Raw genomic sequence first — 17,592 nt, forward strand, 5'->3', positions numbered from 1 at the left:
AGTAAATGGGGAAACAGACAATATTGTGCTCCTTTTTCTAATGTTCTTATCTTTTCTCTCCTTCAGGTCATTGCTTATGACACAACAGCTCCCGGTGCTGGCCCTTTGTTCCGAATTCCTGTCACAGTTATTATCCCTTCAAGGTTTGTGCAAACGAGTGTTTGGCTTGTCCTTGTGAACCCATACCTGCTGAGACTATGCTATCTGAATAAAGAAAAAAATGGTGGGCTCTGAAGGAGGGAAATGTTAGATTGATCTTGGAGTACGTTAAAATGTCAGCACAACATCTTGGGCCAAAGTGCCTGTGCTATTCTATGTTTATTCTCTGGGCTTTGGTTCCCAGTCCTTGGGGGTTCAGTGCATTTACCCTATCTATGCAAAACATTGCATGAAAATGGTACCTGGCCACAGGACTGGAACACAGAACAGTACAGCATAATACAGGCCCTTCGGTCCACGATGTTGGGAATGTGAATCCCATTTTATTGGGTGAACAGAGGTCAATCTGATACTACATGGCCCTCCATTTTTCTAACATCCATGTGCCTATCTAAATGTTTCTTAAATGTCCCTGATGTATGTGCCTCTACCACCTGGCAGGTTATTCCATGCACCCACCACTCTAAAAATCTTACCGGGGTACATATATTAGGGATGTTGCAGACGCTCTTAGATGGGCACTTGGATGAAAGAAAATTGGAGGGCTGTGTGGGAGGGAGGTGTTAGATTGATCTCGGAGTAGCTTAAAAGGTTGGCACAACATCGTGGACTGAAGTGCCAGGATTGTGCTGCAGTGTTCTATGTCCTTAATAGGATGCCACTGTCAATCATTGTTAAACTCTATTGAAGGACAGTCAGAGATCGGTTTTGTGAACAGAAAACACCAGCAATGATTTCAATTATTAATTCATTGGTTATAAATATGCATATATTAAATGTGTTAGCTTCAAAATAAAATTGTGGATTTTGCAGTCATTAAGAACTGGTTTTGAACCTGCTTTCTGTGGTACTAATGAGCGTGGTTAAAGAAGATAACTCTACTGTCAACATCTCCTTTAAAGGTCAGAGAAAATGAGAGTTTGGAGTTAATCCAGAAGTGTCTAACGATAGATTCAGAGGGAAAATGAGAATTGCGAGATAGTAAAAGATCCCATAGTTGACTCTGGGAGTCATGTGGAGTTATTAACTAATCACGGTGATCAGTAGGTATCATTGAATCGACAACAGAGCCAAACAGACAGAGGCAACTCCCAGGAGGAGCTTTGGGAATCAGAGGTCTAAACTTTGTCCCTGTTTCTCCCTGGCTACTTACTCCCCATCTATAACTTAAGTCATTCAAATATTGAATATTCTGATATTCTGAAAAAAAATTAATCACCCTCACAGTTGGTATTAATTCAAGTTTATTGTCATTTGACTGTACTTACAACCAAACGAAACAATGTTTCTCTGGGCCGTGGTGCACACACAACACATGTATCTTCCACAGCACATAAACCAAAATATTACCACAAATTTTTGGCACGGACTAGAAGGGCCAAGATGGCCTGTTTCCATGCTGTGATTGGTATATGTTAAATAAGTTCATAAAATATAATTCAAAAATGCATGTAGTGCGTTGCACAGATAAATAATAAACAGCTCACTGTCCTACTGAGGAGCCCTCGGTGGTGCCATGGTATTGATTAGTCTCATTGCTTGAGGGAAGGAGCTGTTACCCAGTCTGGCATTCCTAGTCCTGATGCTCCTGGACCTCCTTGCTGACGGTAGTGGGTCAGTGAGATTGTGGAATGAGTGTTAGGGATCCTCAACAATACTCCGGGTCATTCATCTGCAATATTCTCAGTAAATGTCATAAACAGAGGGGAGGGAGTCTCCAGTGATCCTCTGATTATTAGAACAAAAGCCATAGGTTGAGCATAAGTTCAGAATTCCCACACAGGACGAATCATTCAATAATGTCAATGCAAGCGACTGCAAAGTTTGCATTTGTGTCTTTCTTCTACTCATTGAAGTTGTAGATAATAAAACTATTTTAATTGTTCTCCTTCCTCCTCGTGGCTTCAGGATAAATGCAGGTTGTGAATACAAAATTGAGCAAAAAAATGTTGCCTTCAAGCCTGGAGACATGAGAAGAGAATTTATTGAAGTACCTCAAGGAGCTACGTGGGCTGGTGCGTGATACATTTCTGCTAATTTTCTTAGATGTATTTTTGCTCAAGTCATTCAGTTATATATGTATAGCTGGAGGAAACTGGAGCAGCCAGAGAACCCCATGTGGTCACAGGAAAGAACGTACAAACTTGCTTACAGAGGAGGCTAGAATTGAACTCTGCCCTGAGCTATAATAGCGTTTTGCTAAATGCTGTGCTACTGTGGCACCCCTAATAAACGCAACAGATGGATCTGGAAAAATGATAGAACATCAGTAATTCAAACATCTTCCAAGAATTCTTGAACAAAAACTCATTCTTATGCTGCGAGTGTAACTGGTCATCTATAGTAGCACTTGATAGAGTGTTGGCCATGATTTGCTGGCCTGGGCTGCCATTCCTGAGCCCAAATTGATGGTAAGATGCAAGGTAGTAGGCAGCCGTTGATCCCAGGGGTTCTTGGGTTTGCTGCTCTGGTGAACTGTGTCCTCTCTGGGGCACAAGCCTGGGCAGGAAGATTTGAAGAACTACTGTTGCACATGTAGCAGGCTCCTCTTCTCCATGACACCGATGTAGTCGAAGGGAAGTGCAAGTGCCGATACAGCTTGGCACCAGTGTCATCACAGAGGTTGCCAGAGTGAAGTTGTAAGCAACATCAAACTACCTTAGGGACTTCGGCTTCCTCGGGGTTTACTCCTGAAACCTTTCCCACGGGTGGGTATGGCCACAGGGCAGCAGAGGTTTAAAATCAGACTCCTCCTCCTCCAAGAGGTAAGATAGGATAGAGATGAGAGGTAAAATAGGATTGAGTTAAAATAGGCTAGTGGTAAGTGGTAAGATAGGTTAGCAATAAGTGGTAAGATAGTTTAGCAGTAAATGGTAAGAGGATAGAGGTGATAGAGAAGAGGTAAGATAGGATAGGAGTAAGAGGTAGGATGGGATTGGGGTAAGAGGTAAAATGAGATAGAGGTAAAAAGTAAGATAGGGGATTTGAGGAAGATTGTTTTGACCTCGATGAAGGTTAAAATCTGGAACTCACTGCCTGAGGGGCTGGTGGAGCTGGGACACTCCATTACCTTTATAAAGCATTTAGATGAACACTTGCATTGCCAAAACATAGAAGACTACAGACACAGTGCTGTTAAATGGAATTAGTATAGGTCGAAATTTAAAGATTAATGATATCTGTCACATGTATGTAGAAATTTACAGTGAAATGAGCCATTTGCATCAACGGCCAGCATAGTTCAAGGATGTGCTCTGGGGCAGCTCGCAAGTGTCACCACACTTCTGGTGCCCACAGTTTACTAACTTTAACTTGTATGTCTTTGGAATGTGAGGGGAAACTGAGGGGAGACCCATACCGACTCAGGGAGAGTGTACAAATTCCTTATAGAAAGCAGAGGGAATTAAACCCCAATTATTGGCACTGGAAAGCGTTACATTAGTTGCAATGCTGGCGTGCCTATACTAGTTGATGGCCGATGGAGACAAAGTGAACCAACAAGTGAGAATAACAATCTAAGCCTTAGGTTTCAGAACACCTGTGAGGGCCCTTATCCTCCTCATTTCTCTGCACTGGTTTGGTACCATGTTATTCCTGCTGCAATATTAACAGTTAGAAATGCATTTTATAGATACTGTGGTTAACACAAGTACAGGTAATATAGGGGTTGATCCTCTTGGAGCATGCCTTCATTGCACTGCTATTAATTCATGCCTCTCTTAGGAACTTGTTTCCAGTGGTCTATGAGGCATAGATCAAGTGGAGAGCCAGAGACTGTTTCCTTGGGCAGAAATGGCCAATAAGAGGGACATATTTGTAAGGTGATTAGAGGAAAACATAAGGGGGATGTCAGAGGTTTTTTTTTACAGAGATTAGTGGGTGCATGGAACGCTTTCCCATGGATGTGGTAGAGATAGATGTGTTAAGGACATTTAAGAAACTCCTAGGTCGGCACGTGGATGATAGAAAAATGGAGGGCTATGTAAGAGGGAAGGGTTAAATTGAGCTTAGAGTAGGTTAAAGGGTCAGCACAATTATCGTGGGCAGAAGGGCCTGTACTATGTTTTAATGTTCTCTGTTCTATGTTCCAGAGATAACCTTAACTTCAAGGTCAGAAGACAAAACATCGGAGTTTGTAGTGCATGCTGTCCAGCTTCAGAAACTTAAAGCTTTCCGGGTGCATGAATTTTACCGACACCTGTACCTGTCGGAGAAAGCCACTGCAACAGATAGTTTTGCAGTCCATGTGAGTATTGCACCACTACTGGTTGCAAGTGCGTTCCGAAAATCCGTATTCTTGTTTCGATTTTTTAATGAATGGACTGAAACTTCATTACCAGAAGGTTAAAAGGCACAGGAGAAGAATTCGGCCATTCAGTCCATCAGTCTGTTCCTCATTTCGATCATGACTGATTTATTATCCCTCTCAACCCCATTCTCCACCCTTCTTCCCGTAACCTTTGACACCCTTGCTAATCAAGAACCTGTCAATCTTCCCTGTAACTGTGCCCAATGACTTGGCCTCCACAGACGTCTGTGGCAATGAATTTCACAGATTCACCACCATCTGGCTAAAGGAGTTCCTCATCTCTGTTCTAAAGGGATGTCCCTCTAGTCTAAGGCTTTGGCCTCTGGTCTTGGATTCATCCACTGCAGGAAACATCTTCTCCATATCCACTATCCAGACCTTTCAGTATTCAATGGGTTTTAATAAGATTCTCCCTCATTCTAAACTTTAACAAGTACAGGCCCAGAGCCATCAAACACTCCTCATACTTTAACCCTTTCATTCCTGTGATCATTCTCATGAGTTTTTCCTGGACCCTCTTCAATGCCAGTACATCTTAGAATCTTAGAAATGGGGCCCAAAACTGTTCACAATACTCCAAATGCAGTCTGATCGATTTCCCTGAATCAATCCAATTATATCCATATTGGTTTCCATATTAGCTATTTTTTAATTTGTGCCCTAATGCTTGCGATGATTGTTGAATATGTTTATTGTTTTCTTATTCTACAAATTAATATTTTAAAATCTGACCAGTGCAAATGATGTGATGACTGAAGGGGTCAATGAAAGGTTAGTTATAAAGTGTTCAAAGTAAATTTGTAATCAAAGTACAGATGAATTACTCAAGATTCAAGATTATTTAATGTAATTTCCGGTGCACAAGTGTAAAGGAGAGTGAAGTAATTGTTTCTCCGAATCTGATACAGCACAAAAAAACACAAAAGATTAAGAACGCAATAATAAAAAAAACACAATAAACATAAACGCATAAGATAGCTTATATAGATTGAGCATATGTCCATGATGTGCCGCTTGGCACAGGTTGTCTGTACATAAGGTGACTGACAGGAAATGATAAAGGAGTGGTGATTGGGGGTGTGGAGGTGTTGATCAGTGTTACTGAATGAGGAAAGTAACTGTTTTTGAGTCTGATGATCCTGGTGTGGATGCTATGTAGCCTCCTCCCTGACAGGAGTGAGGCAAACAGTCCATGAGAAAGTACACTACTGTGAGATTCATTTGGTGCAGACCTTTACAGAAAAAAAGAAATGCAATAGAATTTTTGAAAAACTAAACATGAACAAAAAGACTGACAAACAAAAAATAGATTAAAATAGGCATCCGTTAGTCTCAAGAGACCATGGATTTGCGCTTTGGAAAGTTTCCAGGGCGTAGGCCTGGGCACGGTTGTATGGGAGACCGGCAGTTGGCCATGCTGCAAGTCTCCCTTCTCCATGCCACCGATGTTGTCCAAGGGAAGGGCAAGGGCGGATACAGCTTGGCACCAGTGTCGTCGCAGAGCAATGTGTGGTTAGGTGCCTTGCTCAAGGACACAACACGCTGCCTTAGCTGAGGCTCACACTAGCGACCTTCAGATCACCAGACTGACGCCTTAACTGCTTGGCCACGCACCACACAACTAACATGCAAAAGAAAACAAACTGTGCAAATAAAAATGATACTGAGAGCATGAGTGTAAAGAGCCCTTGAAAGAGAGTCTGTAGGCTGCAGATTCAGTCTAGAGTAGTGGTGATTGAAATTATTCACACCAATTCAGGCACATGAGGGCAATAATGTCCCTGAATCCGATGGTGTGGAATGTAAGTCTCATGTACCTAAGGGAGCAAAGGGAAGAAATGCTGAGTGTAAGAAAGTATTGACTCTGAGAGCAAGTTCGGCCAGACAGAGTGGAGGAATGGTGGATGAAGCCTGAGCATGGGGTGAACAGGTTGTTGTGCAGAGTGGCGAGGAATTTGAGGAACTCGATGTCTGAACAAAAGTGGATGTGATGCCACAGAGAGAATGTAGACCTTTGGATTGAGAAAAAGTAGAAGGAAATGAGTTGTCAAGTGAGGGGGAGCAGACAAATAGTTGGGTGTCAGGAGAGCAGAGATGGGATGTGGTGAAACGCTACCTCTCCATAGGAAATCACTGGAGGTGATTTGGTGGGCAGTGATAGGGTTTTAGTCCAGAGAAGATAGAAGAAGGAGTTAAATAGGCAGTAAGCAGCTCAAGACATCCACAAAGAACATCCACAAGACATCCACAAGAAAGCAGCATCTGTCACCAGAGATCCCCAGTAACCAGGACATGCTCTCTTCTCACTGCTGCTGTCAAGAATAAGGTACAGGAGCCTCAAGACCAAACCACCAGGTGCAGGAACAGTTATTGCCAATCAAGTATTAGGCTCTTGAACCAATGGGGATAACTAAACTGATTCCATAACTCGTGGACTCACTTTAAATTTTCTGTAAGTACAGTATATATTTATTGCTTATTTATTTTTGTTATTTGCTTTTTGTATTTGTACAGTTTATTTTATTTACATGAGAATTTTTATTACAATATCATATACTACTTTGAGAGTCATATTTTTGTGGCCAATCACACTATAAGAAAGAAATATTTCATTTTGCGATACAGCGCAGAACAGGTCTTTTCCGGGCCTTTGACCCGCAGCACCAATTGTCCCAGTAATTAAACAGCAGTCTAATCACAGGACAATTTGCAATGAGAAATTAGACTACTAACTTGTACGTCTTAGGACTGAGGGAGGAAACTGGAGCACCTGAAGAAAACCCACGTGCCCAAGAAGGAACCTGAAACTGGCTTACAGATGTCAGCAGAACTGAGTTCCAAACTCTGGCACCCTGAGCTGTAATAGCATCACCATAACTGTGAGGCTACTGTGGCACCCCATTCAATTACAATAGAGTCAATTAAAAACTACACTCAAAGACTGACAAACAGCGAATGTGCATAAGAAGACAAACTGTGCAAATACAAAACAATAAGTAAATAAACAACTCTGAGGAGGTGCTTCCAATGAATGAAAATAACTTATTCATTTTTTGTAGGAAGGAGGAACCATTGAGGTTTGCATTGCTCACTGGTGGTCGAGCCTGGGCCATACTGCCATTGACTACACCATTTCATTCCATGGGCTGAAATGCAGCACTGATGAATTGCACATTGTAAGTATTGGCTTCCCTGCTTTTTTAATATTGGAATATATAATAGTACAACACAAGAACAGGCCCTTCAGCTCACAAGGTTGTGGTGAACCAGTTAAGACCATAAGATATAGGAGCAGCATTAGGCTATTTGGCCTATCGAGTCTCCTCCATCATTTTATCATGGCGGATCCAATTTTCCTCTCATCCTGAATCTCCTGCCTTCTCCCCATATCACTTCATGCTCTGACCAATCAAGAACCTAACAACCTCTGTTTTAAATATTCCCAATGACTAGGCCTCCACAGCTACCTGTGGCAAAGAATTCCCCAGATTTACCACACTCTGGCTAAAGAAATTCCTTCTCATCTCCGTTCTAAAAGGATGCCCCTTTATTCTGAGGCTGTGTCCTCTGACCTTAGCCTCTCCCACCATAGGAAACATCCTCTCCACATCCACTCTCTCAAGGCCTTTCACTGTATGATAGGTTTTAATCAGGTCACCCCTCATTCTTCTGAATTCCAGTGAATACAGGCCCAGACCCATCAAATTCTCTTCATATGACAAGCCATTCAATCCTGGAATCATTTCTGTGAACTGCTTTTTAACCCTCTCCAGTTTCTGCACATCCTTTCTAAGACAAGGGACCCAAAACTAGTTAGGGCCACACCAGTGCTTTATGAAGTTTCAACATTACATCCTTGCCTTTATATTTTAGCCCTCTTGAACTGAATGCTAAATTGAATTTGCCTTCCTCACCACAGACTCAACCTGCAAATTAACCTCTAGGGAATCCTGCACAAGGACTCCCAAGTTTATTTATGCACAGTTTTTTTTTGTATTTTCTCTCCATTTAGAAAATAATCAACCCTTTCATTTCTTTCACCAAGTGCATGACCATACACTTTCCAACATGTATTCTATCTGCCACTTTTTTGCCCTTTCTCCTAATCTATCTGTCCCTCTGTAGCTTCTCTACTTCCTCTAAACTACCTGCCCCTCCACCTATCTTCATATTGTCTGCAAACTTTGCAACAGAGCCATCAATTCCATTGTAACCCCCAGGTTCGGTGGGCTGCATTGGTCTAGGGAAAGGCACTCTCCAGCCCACCAATCTTGTGATGTTTTTCCCTGTTAGCAAATCAGTACAGGCAGTCCCCGGGTTACGAACAAGTTCCGTTCCTGAGTCCATCTTTAAGTCGGAACAAGTATATCCGGTATTATTTAGCGTCAGTTCATCAAACGTTTGTCTTAGTACATAGTATATATTTTACCTTTCTATGCATATAAAGCACTTAAGACACGTATGTATTCCAATAATTAAACCACTGCGTTGCTTAGTAATAATTGTAGCTTTAATCGGGGCAGGGCGTTTCACATGCTCCATTATTCTCACTTTATCCATTATCCTTTAAAATTGTTCCGATCGTTGACTAACTATAGCCTAACGCTTTTCCAATGACCGATGGCGTTTTAGCTCTTTCCAAATGCTTTATTATTTCCACTTTATTTTCAATCGTGATCGCTTCCCGTCAATGGAACAGAAACACTGCGGGCGGCGGGTCCTGAGCTCTGCCGGCTCCCGAGGTCTGCTGGGTCCTAAGGACCAGCGCACTGAGACAGGCTAAATGGGACAAGTGGGGGCTGTGCTGGGTTTGGGTATTTGATCCCCCACAATATTCCACGTGGGAATTTAAATTGGAGGTGGCAGTGTTTTTTTTTACAAGGTCGAGTTGCAAGCTCGACATCAACCCAGCATGGGAGTGGTCTGTCACTGGATCGAACTTGGGAACCCTAGCGCTGATCTCACTGCGCCACTAGCTGACCGGAACGGTAGGGGGTGGGTGGGGTCAGGGTGAGTCTTACTAGGAAAAATTTAAGCCAAATACAAAGTTATACACTCAACCACAGTGTCAACGGCAACGACTTAAAATGGCATATGGCGTCGCGATCTGACTTAAAATGGCAGACGGTGTTCTCCTTCCTCGGTTCGTAAATACGACTTGTCTGTAAGTTGGACATTCGTAACTCGGGGACTACCTGCACCATGAAATAACAAACAGTACACCATATGCAATTAAACAATTGAGCTTTATAATTCTTAATTTGACTAGAGGGTTAATAAAAAAGAACAAAAAGAAAAGGAACCATTTTAATGAAACAGTGTAATGTGCAGTTGGAGCTCATGATTTTCCCGTCCATTCGTTCTCCATTGATTTTCCCCACGCGTCGTTGACTCCCAACCCCATTCCACATCCACTCAGTCCTGCAGTCTACGACCTCTCCGTTCTGATATCTTCTCTCTCCATCTTCCACTGAGCCAAAGCCCACAAGTACCTTCTCTCAGACACACAAAGAAATTTAAGGTGGGGGGTTATATGGGAGGTAGGGTTTGAGGGTCAGCACAACATTGTGGGCCGAAGGGCCTGTAATGTGCCGTACTATTCTATGTTGTATGTCCTATGAAACAATATGCCTCTGATTGGATGGTACACATTCAAAAGCCCCTGTTATCTCTAGTCATAACTCAAACACTGCTGCTACAGAGAAACCATTACTTTAGCAGTGAAACCTTACGGAGCATTACACCATCATCCAAAGTATTGACATATAATGCAAGAAGAATCTGTAATAATGCAGTCCCTTGTGGAACACCACTAGTTACTGCAGCCAACCAGAAAAAGCTCCCTTTATTCTACTCTTTGCTCTTCTGCAATCAGCCATCGCTTTATCCATGCTAGAATCTTTCCTGTAATACCCTGGATTCATAGAATGTTCGGCAGCCTGATGTGTGGCACCTTGTTAAAGGCCTTCTGAAAATCCAAGTACAAAGCAACAACCAATTCTCCTTTGTCTATCCTGCTTGTTATTTCTTCAAATAATTCCAACAGATTTGTCAGGCAAGCTTTTCCCTTGAGACCATGCTGACTACAGCCTATTTTATTATGTGCCTGAGACCTCATCCTTAATAATTGACTCCAACATCTTCCCAGCCACTGAGGTCAGATGAACGGGCGTATAATTTCCTTTTTTCTACTTCTCTCCCTTCTTGAAGAGTGGAGTGACATTTGCAGTTTTCCAGAATCTAGTGATTCGTGAAAGATATTATTAATGTCTCCATGATCTCTCCAGCCACCTCTTTCAGAACCATGGGGTGTAAGTCATCTGGTCCAGGTGACTTATCGACCTTCAGACCTTTCAGCTTCAAGACCTTTTCTTTAGTTAGAGTAACTTCACACACTTTGTGATCCCTAACATCTGGAACTTCCACCATACTGCTAGTGTCTTCTGCAGTGAAATTGATGCAAAATACTTATTCAGTTCATCTGCCATTTTGTTGTCTCCTATTACTACCTCTGCAGCATCGTTTTCCAGCGATCCTGTCCCTCTTCCGTCTTTTACAGTTAAATTAGCAAACAAATGGCTAACTAAACTAATCTTTATATCCATATCTTTCCACTTCCCTCACATTCATGTGCCTGTCTAACCACCTCTTAAAAGTCTCTAATGTTTCTGCATCTCCCACCACCAAGGGCAGCACATTCCAGATACACACCACTCTCTGTGTAAAAATGTTGCCCCTCACTTCTCCTTTCAATGTACTACCTCTCACCTTAAATGCTTGCCCTGTAGAGTTCAACATTTCAAACATATGACATTTTCTTAACAGTCTGTTCAGATGATAAGCTTTGGGAATTACTCATTTTTGTACCACTGTTCATGGCCTGAGGATGCATCTTTGCTAAAATTCTTTCCCTCTAGTCTTATTTCAGTGGCTTCCTTTACTGGGCAGTCCCAAAAGCCATTGACATGGCACAGTAGTTTTGTGGTGTCGAAGTCAATTGAATACAATGTTCTGCTACCACATCAAGGAGCACTAGAGGTGTATCTGTCTGGGTTACCTGGAGAGATCGGTGGTAGCAGAACATTGCATTCTCAATGGCTATAGGATTGACTTTGATGGTCCAAGAAAACTGTTTCACATCAGTGCCTTTTGGGACCACTTGGTAAAGGAAACCTTTGAAATAAAACTACAGGAATTTTTTTTTAACAAAGACGTAGGTCTCGCTCTAAGTAAGAACTGGACTTTGATTGTAAACAAGGTGGGAGAGTGGAAATCTGATAGGGACAAACTACAGGAATATAAATACCATCGAACTAGATAAGCCCAGGCATCATCCCTGATGAAGCTGGTAGTTTGTCATCAAAACATCGGTTATTGGAGTATGGTGCCAACGCTGTAGAGAGTTCTCACGCAAGTCCAGCGAAGAGCTTTAAAAACACGGTCTCCATAAAAGAGGTGTACCGTCTAGCAGAGTGATCATTGTGGGAGCAGTTGTAGGAGTGGTTTGAGTCAGAGTTGCAAGTCTGATTCAACAAAGCTTCAGCGAGAACAGATGGAGGCAAAGTAAGTAGATAAGTTCATTCCCTATTTCTAATTTATTTTTTACTTATTTAACTCTTGAGAGAATAGAGGGTATGTCTACATGGCCAGTGTTCTGTTCTGTGTCAGATGTGGGGTTTCCGGGAGACTACCAGCCTCCCCAATGGCCACATCTGCACCAGCTGCATTGAGATACTGCTCCTTAGAGACCGTGTTAGGGAACTGGAACTGCAGCTCAATGACCCTCGGAAAGTGAAGAGGTGATAGACAGGAGCTACAGGGAGGCAGTCGCCCCAAAACTACAGGAGACAGATAAATGAAAAAGATTAGATAGTGGAGTGCATTCCTGTGGCCACCCCACTCAACAATGAGGACTCCATTCTGAGTACCATTGGTGGGGTGGGGGGACCTGTCTTCGAGCAGCAACAGTGGCCATGCCTCTGGCACTGAGCCTGACCCTGTGGGTCACAAAGGTAGAAAACTGAAAAGGATGACAGCAGTACTGGAGGACTCTATAGTCAAGGAGACAGACAGGCAATTCTGTGTATGCAAAAAAAAATGGATGGTAGTTTGCCTCCCAGGTGCCAGGGTCTGTGATGAACATAGAACATATGCCATAGAAATTTACAGCACATTACAGGCCCTTTGGCCCACAATGTTGTGCCACCATATAACCTACTCTAGAAGCTGCCTAGAATTTCCCTAGTACATAGTCCTCTATTTTACTAAGCTCTGTGTACCTATATAAGAGGCTCTTAAAAGACCCTAATGTATCTGCTTCCACTGCCGCCCCTGGCAGTGCAATCCACGCACCCACCACTCTCTATGTGAAAAACGTATCTCTGACAACACTAACCCCCTCGTGTTACTCATTTCAGCCCTGATCAATGCCCCTCATCATCTCATACACCTCTATCAGGTAACCTCTCATCCTATGTCACTTCAAGGAGAAAAGGCCAAGTACACTCAACCTATTCTCATAAGGTATGCCCTCCAATCCAGGCAACATCCTTGTAAATCTTCTCTGCACTGTGACCAGAACTGAACACAGTACTCTAAGTGGGGTCTGACCAAGGTCTTATATAGCTGTAACATTACCTCACGGCTCTTGAACTCAATCCCACGGTTGATGAATGCCAACACACCATACGCCTTCTTAACAACACTCTCAACTTGCTCAGTAGATCCTGGACCCCAAGATCTCTCTGATCCTCCACACTGCCAAGAGTCTTACCATTGATATTATAATCTGCCTTCAAATTGGACCTACCAAGATGAACCACTTCACACTTAACCTGAGTTGAAGTCCATCTGCCACTTCTCAGCCAAGTTCTGCATCCTATCGATGTGCTGCCGACAACGCTCCAGACTATCCACAACACACCCAACTTTTGTGTCATAAGGAAACTTACTAACCCGCCCTTCTACTTCTTCATCCAAGTCATTTATAAAGAGGAGGGGTCCCAGAACAGATCCCATGCCTCCTTACTTTCTGAAGGAGCCTTGTATGGGGAACCTTATCAAATGCCTTACTGAAATCCATATACACTACATTCAAGGCTCTAACTTTATCCATCTGTTTGTTATATCCTCAAAGAATTCAATCAGGCTAATAAGGCACGACCTGCCCTTGACAAAGCCATGCTGACTATCCCTAATCAGATTATGTCTCTCCAAATGCTCATAAATCCTGTCTCTCAGGATCTTCTCCAATAACTTGCCTACCACTGAAGTCAGACTCACTGGTGTATAATTTTCTGGGTTATCTCTACTCCCTTTCTTGAACAAGGAAACAACATTTGCAACCCTCCAATCCTCCAGTACTTCTCTCATTGGCACAACATGAGAGACACAACATTGTGGGCCGAAGGGCCTGTAATGTGCTGTACTATTCTATGTTCTGTGTTCATCCCTATTGATAATGCAAAGATCATCACAAGAGGCTCAGCAATCTCCTCCTTCACTTCCCACAGTAGCTTGGGGTATATCTTATCTGGCCCCAGAGACTTAACTAACTTATTGCTTTTCTAAATCTCCGGTACATCTGCTTTCTTAATGTCTATATGCTCAAATGTTTCAGTCTGCTGTAAGTCATCCCCATAATTGCCAAGGTCTTTTTCCCTGGTGAGTACTGAAGCAAAGTATTCATTAAGTACCTCCGCTACCTTCTCCAATTCCATGCACACGTTTCCACTATCGCATCTAATTGGTCCTCTTCTCACACGGCTCATTCTCTTGTTCTTCACATACTTGTAGAATGCTTTGGGGTTTTCCTTAATCCTGCTCACCAAAACCTTCTCATGACCTCTTCTGGCTCTCCTAATTCAATTCTTAAGCTCCTTCCTAGCAACCTTGTAATTTTCTAGAGCTCTAAAAGTACCTAGTTTCTTGAGCCTTTCGTAAGCTTTCCTTTTCTTCTTAACTAGATTTTCTACATCCTTTGTACACCATGGTTCTTTAACCCTACCACCCTTCCCCTGCCTCAATGGAACATACCTATACAGAACTCGATGCAGATGTTCCCTGAACATTTGCCACATTTCTGCCATGCATTTCCCTGAGAATGTCTGCTCCCAATTTATGCTCCCAAGTTCTTGCCTAATAGCATCATATTTCACCCTACTCTAATTTAATGTTTTCCCAAATTGTCTGCTCCTATCCCTCTCCAGCGCTATGGTGAGAGATAGAGTTGTGGTCACTACCTCCAAAATGCTCTCCCATTGAGAGATCTGACACCTGACCAGGTTCATTTCCCAATACCAGATCAAGTACAGTCTCTCCTCTAGTTGGTTTATCTGCATACTGCGACAGGAAACCCTCCTGAACACACCTGAGAAGCTGGACCTCAAGGCTGGTAATTTTGGGTTTGCTGCCTGTGCCATGTGACAGTGAGGATAGGAATAGAATGAGGTGGCAGATGAATGCGTGGCTAAAGAGTTAGAGCAGGAGGCAGGGATTCAAATTTCTGGTTTATTGGGACCTCTTCTGCAGCAGGTGAGAGCTCTACAAAAGGGATAGGTTGTACTTGAATCAGAGGGGGACCAATATTCTATCAGGTAGATTTACTGGAGCTGTTGGGAGTGGTTTAAACGAAGATGGCAGTATGATGGAGCTGAGGATGAGCCAGCAGGTTTACAAGTAGATGCTAGGTGTACCATGAATGTAAGGAAGGACAAGCCAATGATTGGATGCAAATGCACACAGAGCAAAGAATTAAGTTACACCTCAGAGGCAAAATTCAAAAGGGTGAAGAATGCAGGACTGAAGATGCTGTATTTAAATGCGTGTAGCATTTGGAATAAGGTGGACAAACTCGTGGCACAGTTAGAGATCGGTCAGTATGACGTTGTGGGCATCACTGAGTCATGGCTGAAAGAAGGCCATAGTTGGGAGCTTAATATCAAAGGATATACTTTGTATTGATAGGATAGGCAGGAAGACCTAGGCAGTGGTGGGGCTCTGTTATTAAGAGATGGAATTACATCTTTAGAAGGAGGTGACATAGGGTCAGAGAATGTTGCATCTTCGTGGGTTGAGTTAAGAAACAGCAAGGGTAAAAAAATTATCTTGGGAATCATATAGAGACCTCCAAATAGTAGCCAAGATGGAGGGTTGAGATCACAAAGGGTGCTGGAAAGAGCATGTACTAAGGGTAATGGCACAATTATAATGGGGGACTTCAATATGCAAGGGGATTGGGAAAATCAGATTGGTGTTAGAATGGAAGAAAAGGGATTTGTTGAATCCTTATGAGATGGCTTTTTTGAGCAGCTTGTGCTTGAGCCTACTTGGGAAAAGGCTGTCTTAGATTGGGTGTTGTGTAATAGCCCAGATCTTATTAGGGGATCTTGATGTAAAGGAATCCTTAGGAGGCAGTGATCATAATATGATTGAATTTATACTGTAGTATGAGAAGCTCAAGTAACATGTATCAGTATCACAGTTGAATAAAGGGAATTACAGAGGCATGAGAGAGGAGCTTGTCCGGGTGGATTGGAGGAGGATACTGGCAGGGATGACAGCAGAGCAGAGATGGCTGAAGTTTCTGGGAATAGTTCACAAGGTGCAAGATAGATATGTCCCACAAAAGAAGTCATTCTCAAATGGCAGGGGTAGGCAACCGTGGCTGAAAAGGGATGTTGAGGACTTCATAAAAGCCAAGGACAGGGCATACCAGGTAGCATAAGTGAGCAGGAAGTTGGATGATTGGGAACCTTTTAAAATCCAACAAAAGGCAACTAATAAACCTAAAAGAAGGGGAAAGATGAAATATGAGGGCAAACTAGCCAATAATATAAAGCAAGATACTAAAAGTTTTTTCAGGATTTTTAAGAGTAAGAGGGAGATGAGAGTTGATGTTGAACCACTGGAAAATTATGCTGGTGAGGTGGTAATGGGAGACAAAGAAATGCAGATGAATTTAATGGGTACTTTGCATCACTCTTTACTTTGGAAGACACTAGCAGTGTGCCAGAGGTTCTTGAGTGTCATAGAGCAGAAGTGAGTGGCATTGCTATTACAAAAGGAAACGTGCTTGCCAAATTCTAAGATATTAAGGTTGATAAGTCAACTAGATCATATGGACTACATCGCAGAGTCCTGAGAAAGGTTGCTGAAGAGATGATAGATGCATTGGTCATGATCTTTCAAGAATCACTTGATTCTGGCATGGTCCTGGATGACTGGGAAACTGCAAATGTTACTCCACTCTTTAAGAAGGAAGGAAGACAAAAGAAAGGCAATTATAGGCCAGTTAGCCTAACCTTAGTGGTTGTGAAACTGTTGGAATCTATTATTAAGGTTGAGGTTTTAAGATGCTTGGAGACTAATGATAAAATCAGCATCAGATAATGTCAGAGTTAGCATGTTTCCTGCAAAGGGCAGTCTTGCCTGACAAACCTGTTAGAGTTCTCTGAGGAAGTAAAAAGCAGGGTGGACAAAGGAGACGCAGTCATTTATTTGGATTTTCAGAAGGCATTTGATAAGGCTGCTTAACAAGATAAAATCCAATGGTGTTACAGGAAAGATACTGGCATGTATAAAGGAATGGCTGACAGGCAGGAGGCAGTGATAGTGGGAATAAAGGGGGCCTTGTCTGGATGGCTGCCAGTGGCTAGTGTTGTTTCTCAGGCACCAGTATTGGAACCACTACTTTTCACATTGTTTGTCAGTGATTTAGATAATAGAGTTGATGGCTTTGTGGCAAAGTTTGCGGATGCTACGAAGATAGGTGGAGGGGCAGGTAGTGCTGATGAAGCAATATGATTGCAGCAGGATTTAGTCAAATTGGAAGAATGGACAAAAAAGTGGCAGATGGAATACATTGTTGGGAAATGTGTGATAATACATTTTGGTAAAAGGAACAGTAGTGCGGACTATTATCTAAATGGGGAGAAAATTCAAACATCAGAAGTGCAGAGGGACTTAGGAGTCTTCGTGTAAGACTCCCAAACGGTTAATTTACAGATTGGGTCTATGGCAAATAAATCAAATGCAATGTTGGCATTTATTTCAAGTGGAATTGAATATAAAAACTAGGAGCACTTGGAATATTGTCAACAGTTTTGGGCCCCATATTTCAGAAA

General features: G+C 42.5%; 1 protein-coding gene across 1 annotated transcript in view; it reads left to right on the plus strand.

The window, feature by feature from the left end:
* The window catches only part of LOC140734152 (tripeptidyl-peptidase 2-like), a 209,655-nt gene that overhangs the window by 112,015 nt on the left and 80,048 nt on the right, over nucleotides 1-17,592 (plus strand). Inside the window, exons 15-18 of the mRNA XM_073057757.1 lie at nucleotides 67-143; nucleotides 2,068-2,174; nucleotides 4,251-4,405; nucleotides 7,528-7,644. Of these exons, the coding sequence (XP_072913858.1) occupies nucleotides 67-143; nucleotides 2,068-2,174; nucleotides 4,251-4,405; nucleotides 7,528-7,644 (456 nt within the window). The remainder of the gene's footprint in view (nucleotides 1-66; nucleotides 144-2,067; nucleotides 2,175-4,250; nucleotides 4,406-7,527; nucleotides 7,645-17,592) is intronic.

Source organism: Hemitrygon akajei, chromosome 10 (genome assembly GCF_048418815.1).
Source record: "Hemitrygon akajei chromosome 10, sHemAka1.3, whole genome shotgun sequence".
NCBI classification, from domain to species: domain Eukaryota; kingdom Metazoa; phylum Chordata; class Chondrichthyes; order Myliobatiformes; family Dasyatidae; genus Hemitrygon; species Hemitrygon akajei.